At 42.4% G+C, this 20,712-nt stretch overlaps 1 protein-coding gene across 12 annotated transcripts in view; it reads left to right on the top strand.

The window, feature by feature from the left end:
- The window catches only part of PTK2 (protein tyrosine kinase 2), a 193,975-nt gene that overhangs the window by 82,223 nt on the left and 91,040 nt on the right, over positions 1–20,712 (top strand). For all 12 annotated transcript variants that reach the window (XM_032134352.1, XM_032134343.1, XM_032134285.1 and 9 more), the window contains 2 exons: positions 2,345–2,571; positions 14,908–15,074. In XM_032134352.1, coding sequence (XP_031990243.1) covers positions 2,377–2,571; positions 14,908–15,074 — 362 coding nt within the window. In that variant the 5' untranslated portion in view covers positions 2,345–2,376. The remainder of the gene's footprint in view (positions 1–2,344; positions 2,572–14,907; positions 15,075–20,712) is intronic.

Below are 20,712 nucleotides of genomic sequence, written 5' to 3'. Positions count from 1 at the left end.
AAAGCAAGCATGCTTTTGGTTGTCCTCTATGAAAAGATTACTCATTTTGCTTCACTTTTCCCTGCTGTTGGCTTATGTAAACTTTAAATAAAGCTCAGCAGTTTCACCAGTGACCTTGAGGTAGGGTGGGTTGTTATGAAGGAGGCAGAACATCCTGCACAAAGTCAGTGGCCTTGTCTGAGCCTGAAAACTGCAATTTCATTCCGAGCAGTTGGACTGTTGAAGGGCTCTGTCTGCCTGAATGTGTCCTGGTGAAACTCCCCACCCTGCGGACCTTTGGGGTTTAGCAATGGCTATTTTAACCTTACAGGAGAGGAGCCCTGCAGTTTGCGGCTTGCACAGTCTTGTCGGCTTGGTGTTAGTTTGCCAGAGGGGAGATTTTTGTGCCTGTTTCAGCTTTAAAGTCAATGTTTGTGTGAAAACAGCTCGCAGGCTCCTTTGGTGAGGAGAAGTCAAAGAGTTGCTGAGGGGCTCCTGGCATTTTCAGATCTATATCTGTTCGTGAGAGGTGAAGAGGAGGAGAGGCTTTAATGTGGGTGAAAGGTTGGCTTAATACATTTGTATTGATGGCCAGAAAAGAGGAACAATAAAGATGTAGTGGTTTCTTGAATTTTCACACAGATCTGAAATTCTGGCAGGTGGGGGAAGTCCCTCAAGGGTCAGACACTGAGGGAGAGTTTGGGAAAAGTGTCTCCTTGGCTTCTCTTACCATCTTCCCTGAGGGCAGGCCTTTTGTCCGTGGGTGTTAAGTTCTTACAGTTCTGTTGGTTGAATGCAATCCAACCATTTATTCAAGAAGTAAGGACATCCTGCCCAGATGGGCTGTTGTTTCTTCTTTATCTGGTGGGTCTGAATTAGATAGATGCTTAAGACTTCCAGTCGGGTTTTAGCCTTGCAAATGTTGTTATCTACAGTCTGAAGATTTCAAGCCTTGATATTGCCGGTGCTAATTCCTGTTAGCTGAGCTCATGGTGTGTTTTGACGTGGCTGGTGTGATGATCAGCTGCTGCTGGGGGGGAGATGCTCTCGCTCACCCTGACTGCCGACTGCTTCTGCTTCTCTTCCTGTTTGGCAGCTTCAGGCAGCCGTGGTATGAAATTAAGCCAGCCTTGAAAATCAAATCACCTGTTTTTATGTTTTGGGTTTTTTCCCCCCTGGTAGTTTCCTGAGCCAGTTTTTGGGGAGGTCAGCAGAGCACCGTGGCGGGTGGCAAGGCGGTGGCTGAAGCTCTGAGGGGCAGCCAGGCATTACGGGAGCTCAGCTGGAAGCAAGGATCTCTCTTGCGCCTCTCAGTGAAGTAAGCCAGGGCTCAGGCGTTCAGTTTACTACCAGGAAGGCGTTCAGAGCACTATGCCAAAAAGATGGAGTTGAATTTATTTTTAGCTTCTCCACATTTTCAAAACTGCCTCCCCGCTGGCTGCTCGCTCTGAGGAGGAGGAGGAGGTATGGAAAGCTCTGTGCACTTGTCCAAGCCCTGGAGCAAAGCCCTGCTGTCCTTTGCTCTCTTCAGCCAGCAGACTGGAATGATGCTCTAGACTGGTAGGCAGGGAAGAGGTACTCTTTGCTCTTTCTCTCTTGGATTGCATTGATTTTGCAGACGCCATATGCTTGTGGCTGACTAATTAGGAGCAGTAGCCAAGAGGCAATTTTCTTCTCTCTCCTTCGACATGCAGACTTCATAACATGATCTGTGCCTTTTGCCACCAGATTTTGAAATCAGGCTGGTGGAAGATAAAACTTAGTCACTTGTTCAGGAATTGTTGAGAGGAGGGATAGCTGTGTTCTTAATGGTTCCTCACTGAATAATGAACTTAGATCTGGATGGTTTTGTGTCCCACTGGTTCCCAAAATAGCATAAAATGAGTGAAGTTTTCAGTGTTTTAGCCTTGGAACAGGAGACCCTGGTGCTGGTGTGTGGCTTCTTAGTAGAGAACCTCCAGTTCAGTGCCGGGGTTTCCTTATGCCTCTTTAGAGTTGTAAGACCAGACTTGGCAGATTTTAGGGATGGGAACTCCTGTTCAAACTGAAGGCTGGTGTTTGGTCTTGAACATTTTTTCTGGGACCCTGGGTTAAGTCATTGAGAAACAAACGGAAGAGGTTTTGCGAAAGATACCATTCTGTAAATGATGGTGTTGTTCAAGTTCAGGTCACTTGCTCCAGGAGGCTTTGAAGTCTCCCTGATAATCAGCTGGGTAGGTTTTTATTCTTGTAGATATGTAATTTTTTCAGTTGCCTTCCAAAAAGGAAGTGAATCTTCATGGTTTTCCAGTACATGCCTCGTATGAAGCAGAATAAGATTCACGTATAACTATGATTAATTTCTTTCTTGTTTCCCTTTCCCTAGAATATGACAGATACCTAGCATCTAGCAAAACCATGGCAGCAGCTTACCTTGACCCAAACTTAAATCACACCCCGAGTTCAGGTGCAAAGACTCACCTCAGTACTGGGATGGAGCGTTCCCCGGGGGCCATGGAACGAGTCCTAAAGGTTTTCCACTACTTTGAAACCAGCAATGAACCGACCACGTGGGCCAGCATTATCCGGCATGGAGATGCTACAGATGTCCGAGTAAGTCTGTTTTTAGCATTCTTGTGCCATTTTTAGGTTGTTAACTTAAAAAATGGGAGGTAAAAATCTGGAGGCAAAAACACTAGAAGTTTTGTGGTTTATTTTAAAAGAATATTGACCTGTTGTATATTTTGAGTAAATTCAGAAGCTTTAAGTGGTACCAACCTGTGTGACACCTCAAGGCAGGAATGACAGCTGGGATAAAAGTGACATTAAAAAACATTTTGCATGTTTTAAAAAAATAATAAAAAATGAATGTGTTTAATTGTAAGATGTGTGTATTTACATGTTTAAAATGTTTAAATATAAATGTGTACATCACTTAGGGAAAAAAATACTGTTAGGAATATTCCCCATAGTGTGGGAAAACGGAGCTCTGAAGAGTCCCTTTTTTCCCCTCAGAAAGTCCATTTGTCCATCCTCTCCCTCCTGGTGGTCACCTGCTGCTTGTATTTTTACAATATTGTTCTTCAGTTCATCTATGGGAAAAACCCAAAGGTTGTAACTTTTTAAAGAATAAGTGTCTGTAATGTTAGAGTTCTGTGGAAGTGTTATATATGCATGAAAACACTTTGTGACCTTAGATCCTTTCGAATGCTGAGGTTTTACCTTTTCTGCATTTATTTCAATTTTTGAGGTATTGTGGTATCTAAACTGTAATGAAGCCCAGTTTAATGTGTCAAATGCTTTTGTGGTTTGCTTGTTTTTTAATTATCCTCCAAAAGCAGAATCTTGCAGGGTGGTAGGTGGTGTGTGGGGTTGTTCTCTGCTGTGAGGTTCTTGCTGTAGAGGCAGGTTCCCATCTGCTCCTTCCTTCCAACAGTGCTTCAAATGCCACTACAAAGATGTGATTCTGCTGGAGGGAGAGAGTTGTCACAGAGTTAAGGAGACTTATTTTCTCCTTTTGCCCTCTATTAAGTTTCCTTTGCGCAAGAGAAAATGAAATTTTAAAATAAAAAAGAGTTTTGAGTGTTTATCTCCCTTTCCCACTGTTTATTTCCTATCATGGCTGCTTGTGGGAAGGCCCAAGAGCATTCCTCAGTGGAGTAGGTCTTGTGATCTTGATCACAGACCTGTGAAATCCAGGGATTTTCATTGGTGGTGATCAGAAAATCTGTTTCTTGTCAATTCAGTAAGCTCATATCTGTGGTCAGGGATAATTTGGTGAGTGGACAGATCAGAGAAACAACAACCAGAAGCATTATCATCAATCACATACATTTATTTTACGTGGAATAAGGTTTTTTGAGTGCCACTTGAAACGTTTTTGCTCCCTGGCTTAAGTACAATGGTTTGCTATCTCTAATCTGATTCATTTGTTTCATAAAGTGCATTACTTGGTACAAGAGGAGAAAAACTATCTCAGTTTGTTTTTAACCTCACAAACCTCTCCTGTGGATAAATGTCCAGGGCTCTTAATGTGGTACTTTCAATAGAGGCTATCTTTTCAGAGAAGTATGTAAAATCCTGGAAAATAAAAGCAGAGATTAAATCTGTTTCTTTCCAGCTCAGAAATACCTGTGGTTATGGACTTTAAGGATACAAAACTTACAGTTGCTGTAAGAAATTCAGTGCTGGGTTCAGTTCACAGTTATGTATCATTGTTTAAAGCAAGAATATGCCTTTTTTTATAAAAGCACGATCAAAAGAACAGGCAAGTAGCAGTTACTTGAGGCTTGCTTTAATTTTTAATTTTTACATGTACTTTTAATTGGATGGATGTTTCCAAAAGGAGTGGGATTTTTGTATTGTTCTGTCCTGATAAAGAATGTGATGGGTAGCTGTTAAGCTTCCTTCTTTTAACAAATGTCCTCCTTTTGTAATTTTGTTAAACTGGGACAGTGACTGTTGAATGTGAATGTGCAGGTAGTAAAGGTCTAGCACTGATGTATTACCATGACATTTATTTTAGAAACAGTAAACCCTTGTTGGAGTACAAGCCTACATTCCATTGGAATGACTGCTCTTCGACCAAGCTGAATAATTTAAGATGAAAATAGCCTGTAAGGTTTTTATGCCTCCTTTTGTGGAGGAGACCGTCTGCCATAGAGCTTCCAGTTCTTCTGAATTACAACCTGAGGGAGGAGTCTGGAGCTGGATTTGTTTCCAAGGAGCTCTGAAGGAATATTCAAAGGTGAATGTCTTTGAGACAGCTCTGCAATTAAAAAGAAAAGAAAAAAGGTCTTTTGGGACTACTCCATGGTCAGCACAGCTGCTGGGACGTTAGCTAGGGAACATTTCCAGTATTTGGGGTACATTCCCAGTGTTCAAAGTCACACTTTGTCTGAAATCTCCAGATGAGCCAATTAAAGGTGTTTCTGCTGCTAAAGTCAGAGGACTTTATAGAATGTACCCAGGGAAAGTAAAGTTGGAGTTTTCTTTCTAAAAAAGAAAACTAACGAAATCCAGTTTGCTTTTTGTGAATGAAAAGGATGTGTTTGACAGCAGTGAGGAAAGGGCATTTTCCTGTCAAAAAAAGAAAAGGAGGAAAAAAAAATTACATCCTAAGAGCAGAGTAGAAACAGTGATTTAGCTGTATGCCTTCCACACAGAAGAAGGCTATAGTCATGAAGGAAACACTTTTCATTAAAACTCAGGTGGTTAAGCTCATATGAACAGAACTCAGCTTTCTCTAGGAGTCCCTTAAAAGGCTAGACTGTGATTTCCTTGCTGTTTGTCTTAGAATATCTTTCACCAAAGCAACAGTGTGGCTACATGTAGGCTTTGCTTTGAGGAGAACTTTGGGCTGTGGACTTCTGCTTATTCTGGACACATTTAGTCCCTTAAAGACAGCTGTTTCCTCAGAGGGTTGAAGGCTGTGTTCTGCAGTGGATGCAAGAGCAGCTTCTCAATTCTGGGAAATGCTTTCTTGGATTTCAAAGAACTGGCATGCTCTCTTTACCCTCTTTTTCTTTGGTGTTATACTAAAGGCATTTCCAAAAGAAAGAAAAGGCTTTTATGAATGTGCAAACAGTGGTTTTCTTCTGTGAATGTGTATGTAGACACAGCCACGCATTTGCCAGGGGAAGAAAGGTTGTTTATCTTCATTGTTTATGTTGGTATGGCTTGTTTGGATGTGGTGTCTAGGTGCTTATGCACAAAGAGGGATTTCCAGGCTTCGGGCTTGGAGAGAATGCAGGACATGCTCTGCCCTGCTCCCAGCCTCAGGTGTGGCATGTGAGGAGGTGGGTGTTGCTGAGATTGAATTTTTTGGTCTCAAGTGCACCCTGAAAGTAAACACTGCCACCAGGTCTTGATCAGCACTTGGGAGAAAATGACCTCTGTTTTCAGATGTGGTTGAAGCAGAATTGTAACCGAATTTTTAAAAATAAAAAAAGAAGAGTGCAATGCATTTATCAGATTGAGGGGGTAGGGAAGAGTTGGAGTTTTTAGAAAACAGGCATTAGGAAACCTTGCGTGAGTCCTTACAGGTGGCTTTTGGTGAAGTGCAGATCTTCTGCGCAGTCTCCTTTTCCACCCCAGAGGTGGCCAGCTTGCATCCATTACACCTCCTTTTTTTAAACTTCCAGCCTTTAAAGCTTGTCCTTGATTCTTCACTAGTAGTTGTGAGAAGTAAAGACATTATTTATGTGGAAATAACAACTACAAACCTCAAACCAGGTTATTGCCAGACATGCGTGGTACCTTGATTCTCAGAAAGTTGTGTTTTCTTCCAGTTTTGCTACACTGTCTAAAATCTAAGCTGGATAGAGGTAGCATTAAAACTTTTAACCTGTCAGCTTTGTCCTTAGTTTTGTAGTTGGGAGAGAAGCATGGTTAGAGCTCTTGAACAAATAAAGATAGTGTTCAGGGTTCTCTGTTCATAATTCAAATGTCTTTTTCTTCCTTTTCTGTGCAGTACCACCTTGAAATGTCAGCTTCCTTAATATTGACAGAATAAGAACTCAAAAAGCTGAATTAAAAAAGAACATCCTTAGCTAAGGGGAAGGATATATCTAACCTTAAAAAAATTGAATGCAAGGAGCATGCTTTGGCTATGTCCCATCCATCTAGAAAAAGACCAAAGCAAATTCATCAGCTTCCCTACCCACCTGCAAAATCTTACTTCTCACAGGTAGAAGGCATGGATGCTTGTTGGAAGTTTGTGTATTCGAGTCTGTTCCCCAAGCTGAGCTTTTTAGGGGAAGGGCTGAAGCACATTCAGCTGGGTCTTCACTAAAGCAGTTTATTCAGCTGTGTTACTGTGTTCGTATGTGTTGCGTCTTTTTTCCTGTTTGCCTCTCCCATTCAGTGCATGCTGTACTTTCATCTATTGGCGCAGGAGAGCAGAGTATTTGATTGGAGATCCAGTTTGTGGTGGAGGATTGGAAAGATCCTGTAGTGCAAAGGTCTGTGGTTCAAATGCTATCCTAGTTAAAATGCGTGTTTGATCTGGCAGCTGTGCCAGCTTCCTTCTTGCTGTTTGTTTTCTCCTGCTACCACCGTAGTTGTGCTGGCATAGGTGGCGTGGCTGTTTTGGCAAACTCAGTCCAAGTTAAAATGAATTATTGTTTTGCTGATGTCTTAAATCCAGATCAGTTCTGTAATCTTGTTAGCTGCATTGTCTTGCAGACTAACACAGCTGAGAAGGCTGGGGGGGGGAGGAAATGCCTGCTTATGCTGGCACAGTGCTGCTACTGCTCCTACTGCAGCACGAGTGAATAGAGTATTAAAGCCTTATTGATGAACATCCCTTCTCATCCACAGCATCATTCCTGGTTTCCAGCATTTCCCAAGAAGGATGTTGTCTGTTCGGGAAAAGGGCAAGAGGCTTGTCAGCCCATCCTCAGTTCCAGATGTGATTCCACTCGTTCACCTTCATCTCTGTCCTCCAAGTCTCTCCTCTCCCCCTTTTTCAAACCCATGTTATTTAGAGCCAATATCTGGACAAAAGGTGCCAGACATCTACTGTGGCTAGTCTGGAGCAGAGCTGGGCAACACAATACTGATTCTGACTGACTGACAGGTAGCCAGAGGTTGAACTCACTGCTACCCAACTGTGGAATGGCCAGATGTGCTTATTGCTTCTCAGTTCCTCCCAAGCCAGAAGCTTGAAGAGGTGTAGGAGAATGGGCATGGGGTAGAGCTGCTCTGGTATATCTACTCCAGTCTGTAAAGGAGATGCAAAAGTATTAATTGGATAAGTTTTTATCTACTGGGTTTCTCTTTTAAAATGGATTCTTATTAGATTTAGTAACAGGGGTAGCAAGTTGGTCACACAAAGTTCTGTGGAGAGAGGCTGTGAGCACTGGCAGGAGTCAAAGCTGGGTTGGTATTTTTGGTGAAGTCAGCTCTTTACTGCACCTGTTGTGTATTCAAATCTCATTTCTACATGTGTACAGTGATACACATGCTTTGAGGCAGTAGAACTATCTGATGTATAGAAGCAGACTGGAGTGCAGCGATTCAAACATCAAATAGATGTGTGCAAAAATGTATAAAATCATTCCTGGTGTAGTATAAGAGCTAGAAAATTGGTACTATTTACCTTTTTTTCCTTCCTTTTCTCCGCTGTGTGCCTGCATGAATTGTACCAGGTAACAAGGTGTGGTTGTATTGTTATTTTGTAGGTGCCTCCCTTCTGAGAACCTGAAAAAGGTAACAATAATTCAAAATGATGGATCTTGAAATGTAAACAAAAGGTATATGGTACCATGATAATCAGTATATTACAAGACAAAAGTACCCTTGGGCTTTAGAATGCCTCTTTTACTTGTGCAAAATACTCATGATACCCTTAGATGAGACACACATGCAAAATAACATTTTAAAGCCAATCTAAATAGCCCTTCGGCATTTTTCTGAAGAAATCTGTATCTGTAGATGGCTTCAAGTCAATGTCCTGCATCAATGTTTAAGTGTACAAAAACTGGATCCAAGGGGGCTATTAGACTTTGCAAGTTCATCTGAGGATAGGGAGTAGTGAAATAATAGAATCACAGAAAAATCTGGGTTAGAAGGGACATTTAAAGGTTATCTATTCCAGCCCTGCTGCAACATTCTCAACTAGATTGGGTTGCTCAGAGCCCAGTCTAACCTGTCCTTGAGTGTTTCCAGGGATGGGGCATGCACCACCTCTCTGGGCAACCTGGTTCAGTGTTTTACCACCCTCATTGTAAAAAAACTTCTTCATAATATCTCGTCTAAACCTACTCTCTTTGAATTCAAAGCCATTTGCCTGTATCCTATCACTTCATACCCTTGCAAAAAGTCACTTTCCAGCTTTGTTGGAGCACTGGAAAGGGCTTCAAGTTCTCCCTGGAGCTTATCTTCTCCAGGCTTAGCAGCCCCAACTCTCTCAGCCTGGCTCCATGGGAGAAGTGCTCCATCCCTCTTACCATCCTGGTGGCCTCATCTGGATTTGCTCCAACAGCTCCATGTCCTTCCTGTGCTGGGCCGCCAGAGTTGGATGCAGCTCTGCTGGTGGGGTCTCACCAGAGGGAGCAGAGGGGCAGAATGCCATCCCTTGCCCTGCTGCCCACGCCGCTTTGGATGTTAAGCTTCTGGAAAACTAAATTTATGGTCAGCTTTTAAAACAGCGTTGCATTTATTTGGGAAGTGTGCAGTAGGATCAGAAAAGTGCTGATTAATCCAAGAAGACTAGAAAGCAGGGCTGTACCAGCTCTGCTCTGTCAGCACTGTCACCGTGTGCTTGGAAGGTTCCTTGTGGAATTCTGTGTGGGCGTGGAGGGGTATTTGGTATGACAGATACGACTGTGGCTTGAATATGAAAAGCTCTGAGGCACTTGGGTGGATGTGTCGCTTGAGCTGAGGTGTCTCTGTGCTGGAATGGCGACAGGATCCTGGCCACCAGGACAGCCTGTGTTCAGGCTGTGGTTTTGATATTAACTTGTTGGGCTTCAGGGGCAGAGTTCTTGTGCAGCCGCATCAGTTTCCCAATCTTGTTTATCATGTGATACACAAATGTGTTTGCTGGATAAGCACAGTAATGAGAGAAAGAGGAATGTGGGCTTTTTGCTTTGACTGTCAGACACAGTGTTATCAGAGGACAGCCCAGAATTTGGTGTTGTGAGCATGTTCTAGAGTTCTTCTTTATGGAAATTATAAATTAATTTTCATCAGACTGTTGCCATTTACTTTTGTTCAGCCCCCCATATAAATCTGTCATCAGGACTTAAAATACTTGATATATTAAATACTGTGTTTGACATACTTGAAGTGCTGCACAAACATTAGCACGCTGTGCCTATGTCAGAGTTGCTACTTAAAGACTTTTTCTGGTGCAAGAAACTTCCTCCTTCCTACTAAATAAGGAAATTAGGTTTGTAGTCACACTGGGAATATATTATTCTGTCTTCAGTTTATTCATAGTAGCACATCAGTCCTGTTAATTTACAAGCAAGCAATTCATTTTGACTCATTTACAGAAGCCTGAAGTATTATTGATAAGTACTGGGAGAGCCAAGGGTACTGTGTGCCTTTCAGCCTTTCTTTGGTCTGTCTTGATTTTTCAACGTTCTCCTTGATGTACTGTACTGTAAATTCTATTTTTGGGCACATCCTCCTAATTAAGGGCAAATATTAATCTATTTTTTAAATTAGCTGTGATGTGTATCTGTGGGTCCTTTAGACAAATGAGTAGAAGTGACTGCAATCCAGTTTTCTACCTATAGAAAAAGCTTTTTCTTCTTCTCTCTGGGGTAAAGGGAAGGAAAGGTCAGCTATCCCTTGCCTTTTGATAGGAAATTCCTCTGAAGGCTTCCCACTCTCTCTTGCTCAGCTGTACTAGTCTATTTTATGTTCAGGATGTAAATGTCAGCTTCAGAAACCTAATTAAAATCAGTGTGATTACGGTAAACCGCACTCAAGTGGCACATGATTGTGTGACTGCCTTGCAGTTGTGGGGAGCTGCCAACAGACACATGAAAACTCCTCATGGGAATTTATATTCATGTAGGGATCCCCTGTACCCAAAGTGAAATCTCATTCTGGATTAGGTTTCTGCTGGAGTCAAGCTCTCCAACAAGTACTTCTAGCTGTGATTGAGGTCAGAAGTTTGTAGTCCATGTTCAAACTGCTGGTCTTTACCTGTTTTTTTCCCCTCAGTAATCCGTCTGAGGAGCTTCCTGAGCTGCAAGGCTGGTTGCAGTAGAGTCTGGAGAGATTTCAGATTTCTTTGGCCGTGTTTCCAGTTAAAAGATTGTGGTGACATGTCTCAGCAGGATGCTGTAGCTGCTACTGTGCAGTGGTTAAGCAGTTAAATTGTTAGTCTGGAAACTTCTGATTAAGCATTCTCATCACTGCCACAGAGAACATCGGGCTGCTTTGGCAGGGCTCCTCACAGAGCCACCGTGGAAGGCACAGAGGCGGTCACCCATCCTGGAGTGATGGCAGTGGCTTTGTTGGACACTTCAGGTGTCTCCACTGGGTCTGTGGAGGTTGCCCAGGACCTGAGGAGATGCAACATGTTATTTGCTACTTAAGGGAGTTAAATGCACTGGCCTGATGCTGGCTGCAGCGCCAGTGCAAGTCTTGGGGATTAATCTTGGACTGTTTGGAAAGAGCAGTGAGGACTGTGCGAGTCCCTGGGGCTGGATGAGCTGCCCTGTTCTGCTGCTGCGTTCTCCTGATGGGATGTGTGGCTCTAAATGTTTGAAAATTCAAATTCTCTGGTTTATTAATAAAAAAAGGTATATAAGCAAATAGATGTTTTACTAGAGAGGTCTCCCTTGCAAACCAGCCATTTTGAGCGTCTTAATCACCATGTTTCCTAATTTCTCCGGTTTTTGATTCTGACTGGGGGTTGATAGCACCTGGAATGAGCTCTGCAGCTTTCCTGAACAAGAGAGAAGAGAAGCACTTAATGTGTTTGTTTCACATAAAGCATCACTTCTTCCCTCCTGACAGTACATGGCTTTTTAGAATATATTTTCCAACACCTGCACTTGACCTCCTTTGCACCCATTCTGCTGTCTCCTTAGTGTTTTTGCTGACTTTTTCTTGAGTTGCAATACGTACTAATTGTTGCTAATTATTTTCTTGGGGTGACAGCAGCTACCTCGCCACATACCCTTCTTATGTAATTCAGAAGATATGTCTATTTTTATTTTTTATTTTTGATTCTGTGATAGGTTGAGAGTCAATTGATGATACAAAAAGGACAGAAGCTTAAAATCTCTCTCGATTTTGGCAGGAATTAGGACACCTGACTTCTTCAGTCGTTTTGAAATCCCAGCCTGAAGACTAGAGAGGGTCTGAGGTGCCCATCTTGATTCTTTCCTGAGTAAACACTAATGGTTTCAGCTGAGCCTTAGGCATCAGTAGTCTTAGTGGTTCATGGTCATAGATAATTTTACCATAATTTTTTCCTTTCCAAAGCCATTTCTTATCACAGCAGGTGTAACTATCATCTAAGAACATGTACCATTTTCATTATCAACTGACAGTGTCAGAGATGGGGGGAGGGATGGATTTCCAAAATGTAATGCTGTATGTTACACGCTCTCTGCAGGGTGCAGGAAGATATTAAAATGAATGAGTCTCTTCTGTTTGCATGTAGAAGAGCTGGCACCGTTCCCTTTGGATGAGAGCTGGCCTGCCAAAATGTTAGGCTTTACTAACTAAGCAGAGATTGTCCTTTGGGTGAAGAAGAGGTTAAATATGCCTCTGTTGCTTCTGAGAGTACTTGGTGGTGGTAAGTGTTTCCAGGGATACAGGCAACTGTTCTCCTTTGTAGTTTGTGATACAAAGAGCCTCAAATGCAGGCAAGAAACAAACTTAAACAATTTACATTTAATTCAGATTTAAAACCGTTCACTGATCTGATAATAGACCTTTGGAATTGCTGGGGAAGGTTGCAAAAAGTGAACTGCTTTAAGAGGAGACAGGATGAGTAATTGGAAGAGTTTCATTGTAGGCTGATGAATGACAGAAACAATGCTTGGCTTGGGAAATCCAGTGGGATAAAAATAGTCTGAGGTTAGGAGAGCACTTGGGGGAAGTGTTCTGTGTGCTTGCCTGGTGTTGCCTCATCCCCTGGCACCCATCTGTGGCCACTCCGGTTCCTCCTGGAGTTGTTTTACTGAGGTGCCTGCAGGGAGTTCTTGTTTGCATCAGACCTTTGTTCTGGCAGCTTGGGCACCTTCTGGCTGTCGGGACAGGCTGTGGCTGGTGAGTCTGTGGTGCTGCCAGCTGCTTGAAAGCTTGGGTTTGCCAGTGTTGTGAAGTTCCCCTCCCACACAATACCATTCTCTGCAAGCCTCCTGCTTGCTTTGCTGCTGCTGTTCATCTTCCTTCAGGTCTGGCCTCGCCATCCACTTAGCACTGGATGTCCAGCTCCAGGGCATGGGAGACAAGGGAAATTGGGGGCTGTGGGTTCTGAAGCAAACCGATGCTTCTGAGGATGCTCACACTGCTGCTCTCAGACACAGGGTCCTGTTGGGCTTGATGGAACGTCTTCTAACTCAGTCCCCATGAACTTACTAAACATGGCTTGTGTTTCCTTCCTGTAGGCTTGAAAGTATTGTGTTTTACATTTCTCTGTGCACTGCGTTGCTTCTGAAAGATTATTTAAAGGTTGCAGTTTGAGGGGATGTGTGAGCTGATTTAACAGCTTGATATCACCTCACCAACAGCATGATTCCACTCCTACATGTGTCATCTTCCCCCTCTATTCAGATTTAGTGCTTCCTTAATTCTCTTTTTGCAGTTTGTTTAAAATCCTGAATCTACAAATTAAGCAAGCAAAAAACTATTTCTTTGGGGTATAAAACAAATTTTGGGAAGCAATCAGAGTCGTTTAGGTTGGGAAAGACTGCTTAGGTCATCAGATCCAGCTATGAACCCAGCATCACAACCAAGTTCACCACTGAACAATGTCCTCAAGTGCCGCATCCTCATGTTTTTTGCACTTCAAGAGTTGGTGACTCCACCACTTCCTCAGGCCAGCCAGTTCCAAGGCTTTTACCCTTTCAGTGAAGAAATTGTTCCTAATACCCAATCTAAATCTCCCTTGGCGCAGCTTGAGGCCATTTCCTCTCATCCTGTCCCTTGTTACCTGGGAGAAGAGTCTGACCCCACCTGGCTACACCCTCCTGTCAGGGAGTTGTAGACAGCAGTAATGACCACCCCCCACATCCCCCCCCAGGCCTTCTTTTCTCCAGGCTGAGCCCCCCTCAGCTGCTCCTCACCAGTCCTGTGCCCCAGACTCACAGTGTCATCCTATAGAAAACCTTCTTTCTAACTCACTGCAGAAGGCTCCTCTGGCTCCTGTAGAACTTCCACTGGTTATGTGGTGACGTTTATCTGGAATCCTGAGCAAGAACCAGCAACTTGCGCATCTCTGCGTGCATCTGTGTGCGTGTGTGTGTACTTATACGAGTGTTTTCAGTAGGAAATTTTCAGACCATTACAGGCACAGAAGCAAAGGCCTGTGAATTCCTGAAAGAAGTGTCTGGGAGCAGCGATAGCCCCTGCTCCTGCTGAGCTCTGAGCTCCGGCCGGCAGGATCGGCCGGCAGGATCTGCCGTCTTGCAGGGAGACACGGCTTCCCTTTGACGGGGTTGTGAGGCAGCAGCTCGGAGCTCCTGCTGGCTCCCTAATCGGGATAAGAGCAGGACAGCCTGGCACGCTGCACCTGAAAGGTTGCTCATCCCTGCTCCACTAACACATTCGATTTTTAGTTACTGCATGTCAGACCTTTCTGATGTCTGACACGGCAATCTGCTACGGATTTATGTAAAAGGTTCCTTTCTTGGGCAAGAGATCCTCAAGCTCTGAAATTTACTTCAGGGCAAACAACCTTTGTTGTGTTTGAGAATGTTCCCAAATAATTGTCTCTTGCCTAGTCTTCTATAAAACAAGGGATCTGTGCTGCATTTCAAATGAGTTCGGGAAGGAGGGGAAAGGAAACCAAGGGGCTGTGGTGTCACCTGTGAAATCCTGGCTGTTGGGGCACTAAAGAGGATGAAAGTCCCAAGATGATTTTCTGGTTCTTGATGGAGAGCAACTTTTAAAGGCTGCTGGTGGGTTTTCTTGAGCTAATAAATCTTGCTTTCATCCACAAACCTGCTTTTAATATTTTGGCTGTTATGTTATTCTGTTTTACATAGAGGAAATGCTGGCCTAAATCTGATAAATGCATGGAACATATTTACTGATGTTTTCTGAAGCCGTGCTAGGAAGATTTCAGCCATTGTAACTAGATGTGTGAAAGAGTAGCTGACAAATATGTTTAGTATTCTTAATAAAGTTTCTATCTATGTGCTGCTTAGTATTTTGTGTAGGGTATTACATGGTAATAATTAAAATCTAAAAATTTATATATATATATATTGTATTTTACAGCTTGTGAGGAGTGTGTGTTTTCTCTTTTAGGGCATAATTCAGAAGATTGTGGACAGTCAAAAAGTGAAAAATGTGGCCTGCTATGGGTTACGGCTCAGTCACCTGCAGTCTGAGGAAGTTCACTGGCTACACCTGGACATGGGGGTGTCCAATGTGAGAGAGAAATTTGAATTAGCCCACCCTCCAGAAGAATGGAAGTAAGAGTATAAATCTGTTCAATGTCAGTCATAAAAGTCTTTTTGCTTTGTTGTAAAAAATATTCTGTAATTTGTTTACTAAGAAAGATCCTTTTGTAGTGGAATAGAGGTGATGGAATGGGGGAAAACAAACCCACCAAACTTTTCACTAGGAGCTGTGAGCAATGTTTTGTTTGCTTTCAGAGGTTTTTGTTGTTGTAAGGGGTTTCCTGCAAACTGAGGAGAAACCTGGGATTTAGAGGAAGCATAAAATAGGAACAGAAATATCCTAGTCATTTGTGCTGAAATCTGCAAGTTTTGTCATACTTAAAAGTTTTAGGGCAGGAATGCTATTCCTAGTTGTGGTATAAGCACGCAGCTGCAATTTTAAAAGGATAAATCTTGTTATTTAAATAAAGCCAAAAGGATATTGTTAAGTACTGGTTGTACTTATCTATAGACTGAGTAGGAGAAATGTGATTTGAAATGAGTGAAATGCAGTCAAAAATAATTTTATCTCTCTGCTGTTGAAAAACTTTTCGGTTGTTAAACTAACTTACATTGTGGCCCAGAGCAATAAGTGACCTCTGCCTTCCTTCTGACTGTGATCTTCTCAAGTTATACCAGGAGCAATGAACAGTAGAAAGATAACTGCAGAATTTTGGGGTTTTTTTCATAGCCTGGGCACATTTGCTGAGGTTTTTCATGATGCTGGTTAGTTAATAAAAGAAGTCTCATGACCTAAGTTTCTTCAGCTTTTTAGGAGGGTAAGCTGGTGGTACACGCTCAGGAGAGGAAGGGAGGAAACTGTCCACTTTCCTGGTAGAAGGACAAGAGGAAACTAAAATTTATTTGCAGAAACACACAGTAGTCTACTAGAGAAAATGGGGAGCTCACAGTTGTAAAATACCAATAAACCAAATAGAGATTAAACCAAAGAATAGATTACTGTGGTTGCTAGTTCATTACAGGGGTGTTGTGCATCTATTTCAGTGGTTTATGTTCATAACCACAATTTGTGCACAAGTTGCTGGCTATTTTAAAGGCTGCACATACCTTCTGCAAAATTACTGTAAATATTCTATACTTAATTTCTCATAAATGGAGTTACTGTATTTTAGCAGATTTCACAGTTGGCACGCTTCAGTTGATAAATTCTCTTTAGGATCCCAATTTTAACAAATTCCACAAATTCAAAGAAATGAGGAATGTTTAAAACCTGGGCTTCAAGAATGTTGCATATTCTCTTCTATGCATTGTTTCTGCGATCTACATGGATATTTTCCCTCGCAATAAGTTTTTCATTGATAATACTGTGAAATCACAGCTTAGAAAGGAGGAGATTCCTGAATCCTTCCCTTGCTAGTGGTGCTATCACATGGTAGATGAGATGTGAATAGTTAATGGTGTGGAAATTTGTTACTTAGTGTACCAGTCTCAGTTCCATTTTTATTAGGCAGTACAACTTGCATGGTACACATTGCAGAACACACTTAATTGAAAGTCAGATATTGTTTTGAAGCTTGTGGAAAGGAATTGCGTAAAATGCTCGTGAAAGAGCTATGATAAGATGTAAATTATTCAATACCTTTCCAAGTGTCATTTAATGTGTTATCGAATACATGCTGCCTGACATACCTTTTAAACCCTGAGAGATTTGCTGTGCATAATCAAAATGCTGCTGTCATATTTGTAATGCCATAACACAAAGTGTCTAAGATCATATGACAGTACTTGTAGAAATATTTAGATTACTGAAGGGGAAGTAGTCTTGGAATGGTTCTTAAATTAAAAGCTTCCTATAGTGTTAGTAAACCACTAAATGCCTCACATGCAGTTATTTTATTTTTATCATCTGAATTAAAGGGTTGTGTATTCACAGTGTTCAAAAATTAGATCTTGGAATTCTCCTGGACTAATCCAGTTACATGAATTGTCAGTAGGTTGCACACAAAAGTTACCAGAATAAAATCTATCACTCACCTGGGTGAGCCAGAGTTAGCAGGATCTGGGGCTCTTAAATCATAGATAACACCAACCCTCATCATTTTGTGTAATACTGGGCCTTGAACAGCAGTCACAGCTGCTGTCCTTTATGTCTCCAAAACTGCTGTGTGCCAGAGCACTGTTCCTTTTGCTGGTCTTTTGTGTCACACAAAAGAAATACCAAGAGGTTCCCATAACAAGTTGTGTGTGTTGGAACACCCTGTTCCCCACAGGGCAGACACCTTCTAGCTCTCTAGTTCAGGTTTGTAAAGCAGGTCCCTGTAACCAGATGACATCCCAGCTGTGGCTCTGACACGCAGGAGACACCCTATGCTCAGCAGTCCTGGACTGTGAGTTTTGGTAGCTGTGATACAAAAGCCCTGGCAGAGAGGTCAGATCACCTGTGGGATGGTTTAATGAGTTGACCAAGTTGATCTAACAGATCTGTCCCTCTCCTCGCTGCACTATCTTCTCTCTTCTATGACTTCCAGTTATCCAGTCCTTTTCCTTTCCTTCTGTGAGCCTTAATACTTCTCTAATCCTTCAAAGAGCTGATTGAGTTCATTAAACTCACACAAGGCTTCTCCTTTGTCCACCCTTTTTGTTCTCATTTTCTATTCTGATTCCTTTCCTGTTGATGTGAACTGAATCAGAACCTGCTGGAGGCAAGGTTGGCATTGGCAAGATGATTTCTTTCAGGGGCACAAATTCTTAAGAGTTGGATCATCCTTTTGTTTTTGGCTCCACCAGCTGCCCTGGTAATGCTTGTTGCTGACTGGGAAGCTCCCAGAACTGCCTGGTGGTGTTCACTCTGCTGTGGAGGGTTCACTTCACTGTACAACTTGTGAACTCAATTGATGCCCACCTTTGTGAGGTGTGGCAGAGTGTTTCTGAACTCCAGTACAGGGGCAGAGCAGTAAGAAGAATGGTGATCTTCTGGATATAACTTATCAAACATTAGGGGAGTGATCATCAGGTGAGATACTTGCTCTGAAAGCAGACCTGGTTTGTGAGAAAGGGACATGTCACCCTTGTCAGTTGGCTGCATTTCAAAGACAGTGAATTTAGGGGATATTGAATCGAGCCCATCCTTGAGTTGGCCTTTGGAAGTCGGCTTCTTCATTCCCACAGGCCCAGGCAGAGATTAGGTTATAAATAGGTAATGAAGGTCACTCACTGTGACTGTCCCAGCTGAGCTGCTTTGCCTTACCTGATTTTCTCATGAGATCCTGTTGCAAAAGCCAGCACTTTCATGGCTGATCAGTTAAGAAGACACGTCCCTGTAAAGGAGAGAGATTGATTTTCATATGTTTGGTTTTTTTGGTTTTTTTTTAATCCTAGAGAGTAATGGTGTTCTGCATCCTACAATCACAGAATCATTTGGGCTGGAAGAGACCTCTAAGGTCATCAAGCCCTGTGGTTAACCCAACTCTGCCAAGGCCTCTACTAAACCATGTCCCCAAGTGCCACATCTACATGTCCTTTAAATCCCTCCAGGGATGTGATGCCACCACTTCCCTGAGCAGCCTGTTCCAATCTTTGACAGCCCATTAAGGGATTTTTTCTAATATCAAATATCCAATTTTCTGATCTGTAATCCAGTCTAAACCTCTCCTGGTGCAACTTGAGATGGTTTCCTCTTGTCCTATCTCTTGTCACTTAGGAGAAGAGCCTGATCCCTACCTGGCTACACTCTCCTGTCAGGGAGTTGTAGAGAGTGATATGGTCTTCCTGAGCCTCCTTTTCTCCCTCAGCTGCTCCTCATTAGATTTGTGCTCCTGGGGAGATTTTGGTTGGATATTAGGAAAAAATTATTCATGGAAAGTATTGTCAAACACTGGAACAGGCTTCCCAGGGAAGCAGTGGAGTAACCATCCTCGAAAGTGTTCAAAACAAGTGTGAATATGGCACTTGAGGACACTTGTTTAGTGGTGAACATGGTAGTGGTGCTGGGTTGATGGTTGGACTTGAAGATCTTAAAGGTCTTTTCCAAGCTTAAGGGTTCTGTTGTTCTAAAATGCACTGGATTATAAAGCCCCCGAAAAGGCAGGAAGTCTTTTACACAGACTTGGTTTTTTTCCATGTCAGTCTCTGCAGTTGTGTTCAGCAGTAGATTTTAGTGGATATGGCAGAATAAAAACCAAGAGAGGCTCTGCTTTTCTGCAGTTGGATAGTGTGCTCATGCTGCCTTCTCTCCCTGACACATAAATACCTGGAAGTACAATTTGGCTGATACCTAAATTTTAGTAAATAACTAGTTATCTGCTGGGGATCATGAAATATAAAGGCCGATCATCAATAGAAGGTGATTTCTGTGCTTCTTCACAAATGAGAGTTTGTCTTAATTGTGACTTTAAGTCTTTTTTTATCTGTGTCTGTTTTATTGTGTCAGAGAATGGTTTGGTTTGAAAAGGACCTTTAAGGATCACCTAGTCCAACTCCCTGCCATGGGCAGGGACACCTTCCACTATCCCAGGTTGCTCCAGGCCCCATCCAACTTGGCCTTGAACACTTAAAGGGATGGGGCAGCCACAGCTCCTCTGTGCCAGGGTCTCGCCACACTCAGAGTAAACATTTTTTCCTTACGTGCAGTGTAAATCTGCTCTCTATCAGGTGTTCTCAGCCTCGCCTGCATTTCACTCTTTAATTTAAGAACATGTTTTCTGTGCACAGGAATTATGAAATATATTGCCATACTACAACAAGACCATTCTAGTATTCTTTGTTTATATACGGGGTGTGTGTGTGTATTTACAGTTTCCAAACTTTAATGGCTTCTAACAGGACAATGTATTTTCAATTATTTCAAAGCAAATAATATTTTATATTTTTTATTAGATATTGCAACATCTGCTTGCAGTGGAATCCTAGGCAACACTTACCCCTAGGAAATTTTTACCAAATTGCCGTGTACATCTTGATTACAGGCAGCTAGATCACTTGCTGAAAAGAAGTTCTTGTCCTGCTGAAACCAACAGATTGAAATGTTGTAATATTTGCTCTTATCACAGGCAGATTGTTAAATATACTTACTTTGGGAAGCACTGCTAAGAGTGTTAGAATATGCTGTGTTGGCACAGCCCAAGGGATGGAGACATTTATTATCGGACTTTCATTGAAGGAATGTGTCAGAGGAGGAAGCAAACAGTCTGTGTCAAACATCGTGAGCTGTTACCACAGAACAAGCAATTATACTAAATTTAAGGATTGAAAGCAGAAGTTTAGGACAAGAAATAATACTAAATTTAGAGGTTGAAAGCAAAAGTTTAGGTTTGATAAGGGATACAGATTTAGTGTAGGTTATGGGTCAAGGCTCATTCTGAGTTTCCCTCACTTCTGGTGTACAGTTAACTTGAAAAATATGACTGTCAGGTTCAAAACTGTTTAGTTTTTGCATGTGTCTTGATGATAAATAGGGGAGCAGGAAACCTTTTTACAGAGAAACCCCTCCAAAACCTATGGAAAATCCAGAGGTGAATATTAGAGCATTGATCAGAGAAGGAGCGGAGTCCTGTTCCTTGTTCTCCTGTAGGATGTGGCTCCCTGGTGAGTGACACTGTTTGTCACTCCTGGAGCAGTGGGATCAGTGTTTTAAGTACCTGATTTTGAGAACCAGAGATAAAAGCTGTTGCCAGGGGTCATGTCAGTGGTTCTGGCAGCTCATCTGTTGTCA

This window comes from Corvus moneduloides, chromosome 1, assembly GCF_009650955.1.
Source record: "Corvus moneduloides isolate bCorMon1 chromosome 1, bCorMon1.pri, whole genome shotgun sequence".
NCBI lineage: Eukaryota > Metazoa > Chordata > Aves > Passeriformes > Corvidae > Corvus > Corvus moneduloides.
The sequence above is the reverse complement of the archived record's forward strand: the minus strand, read 5'-3'. Positions and strand labels throughout refer to the sequence as shown.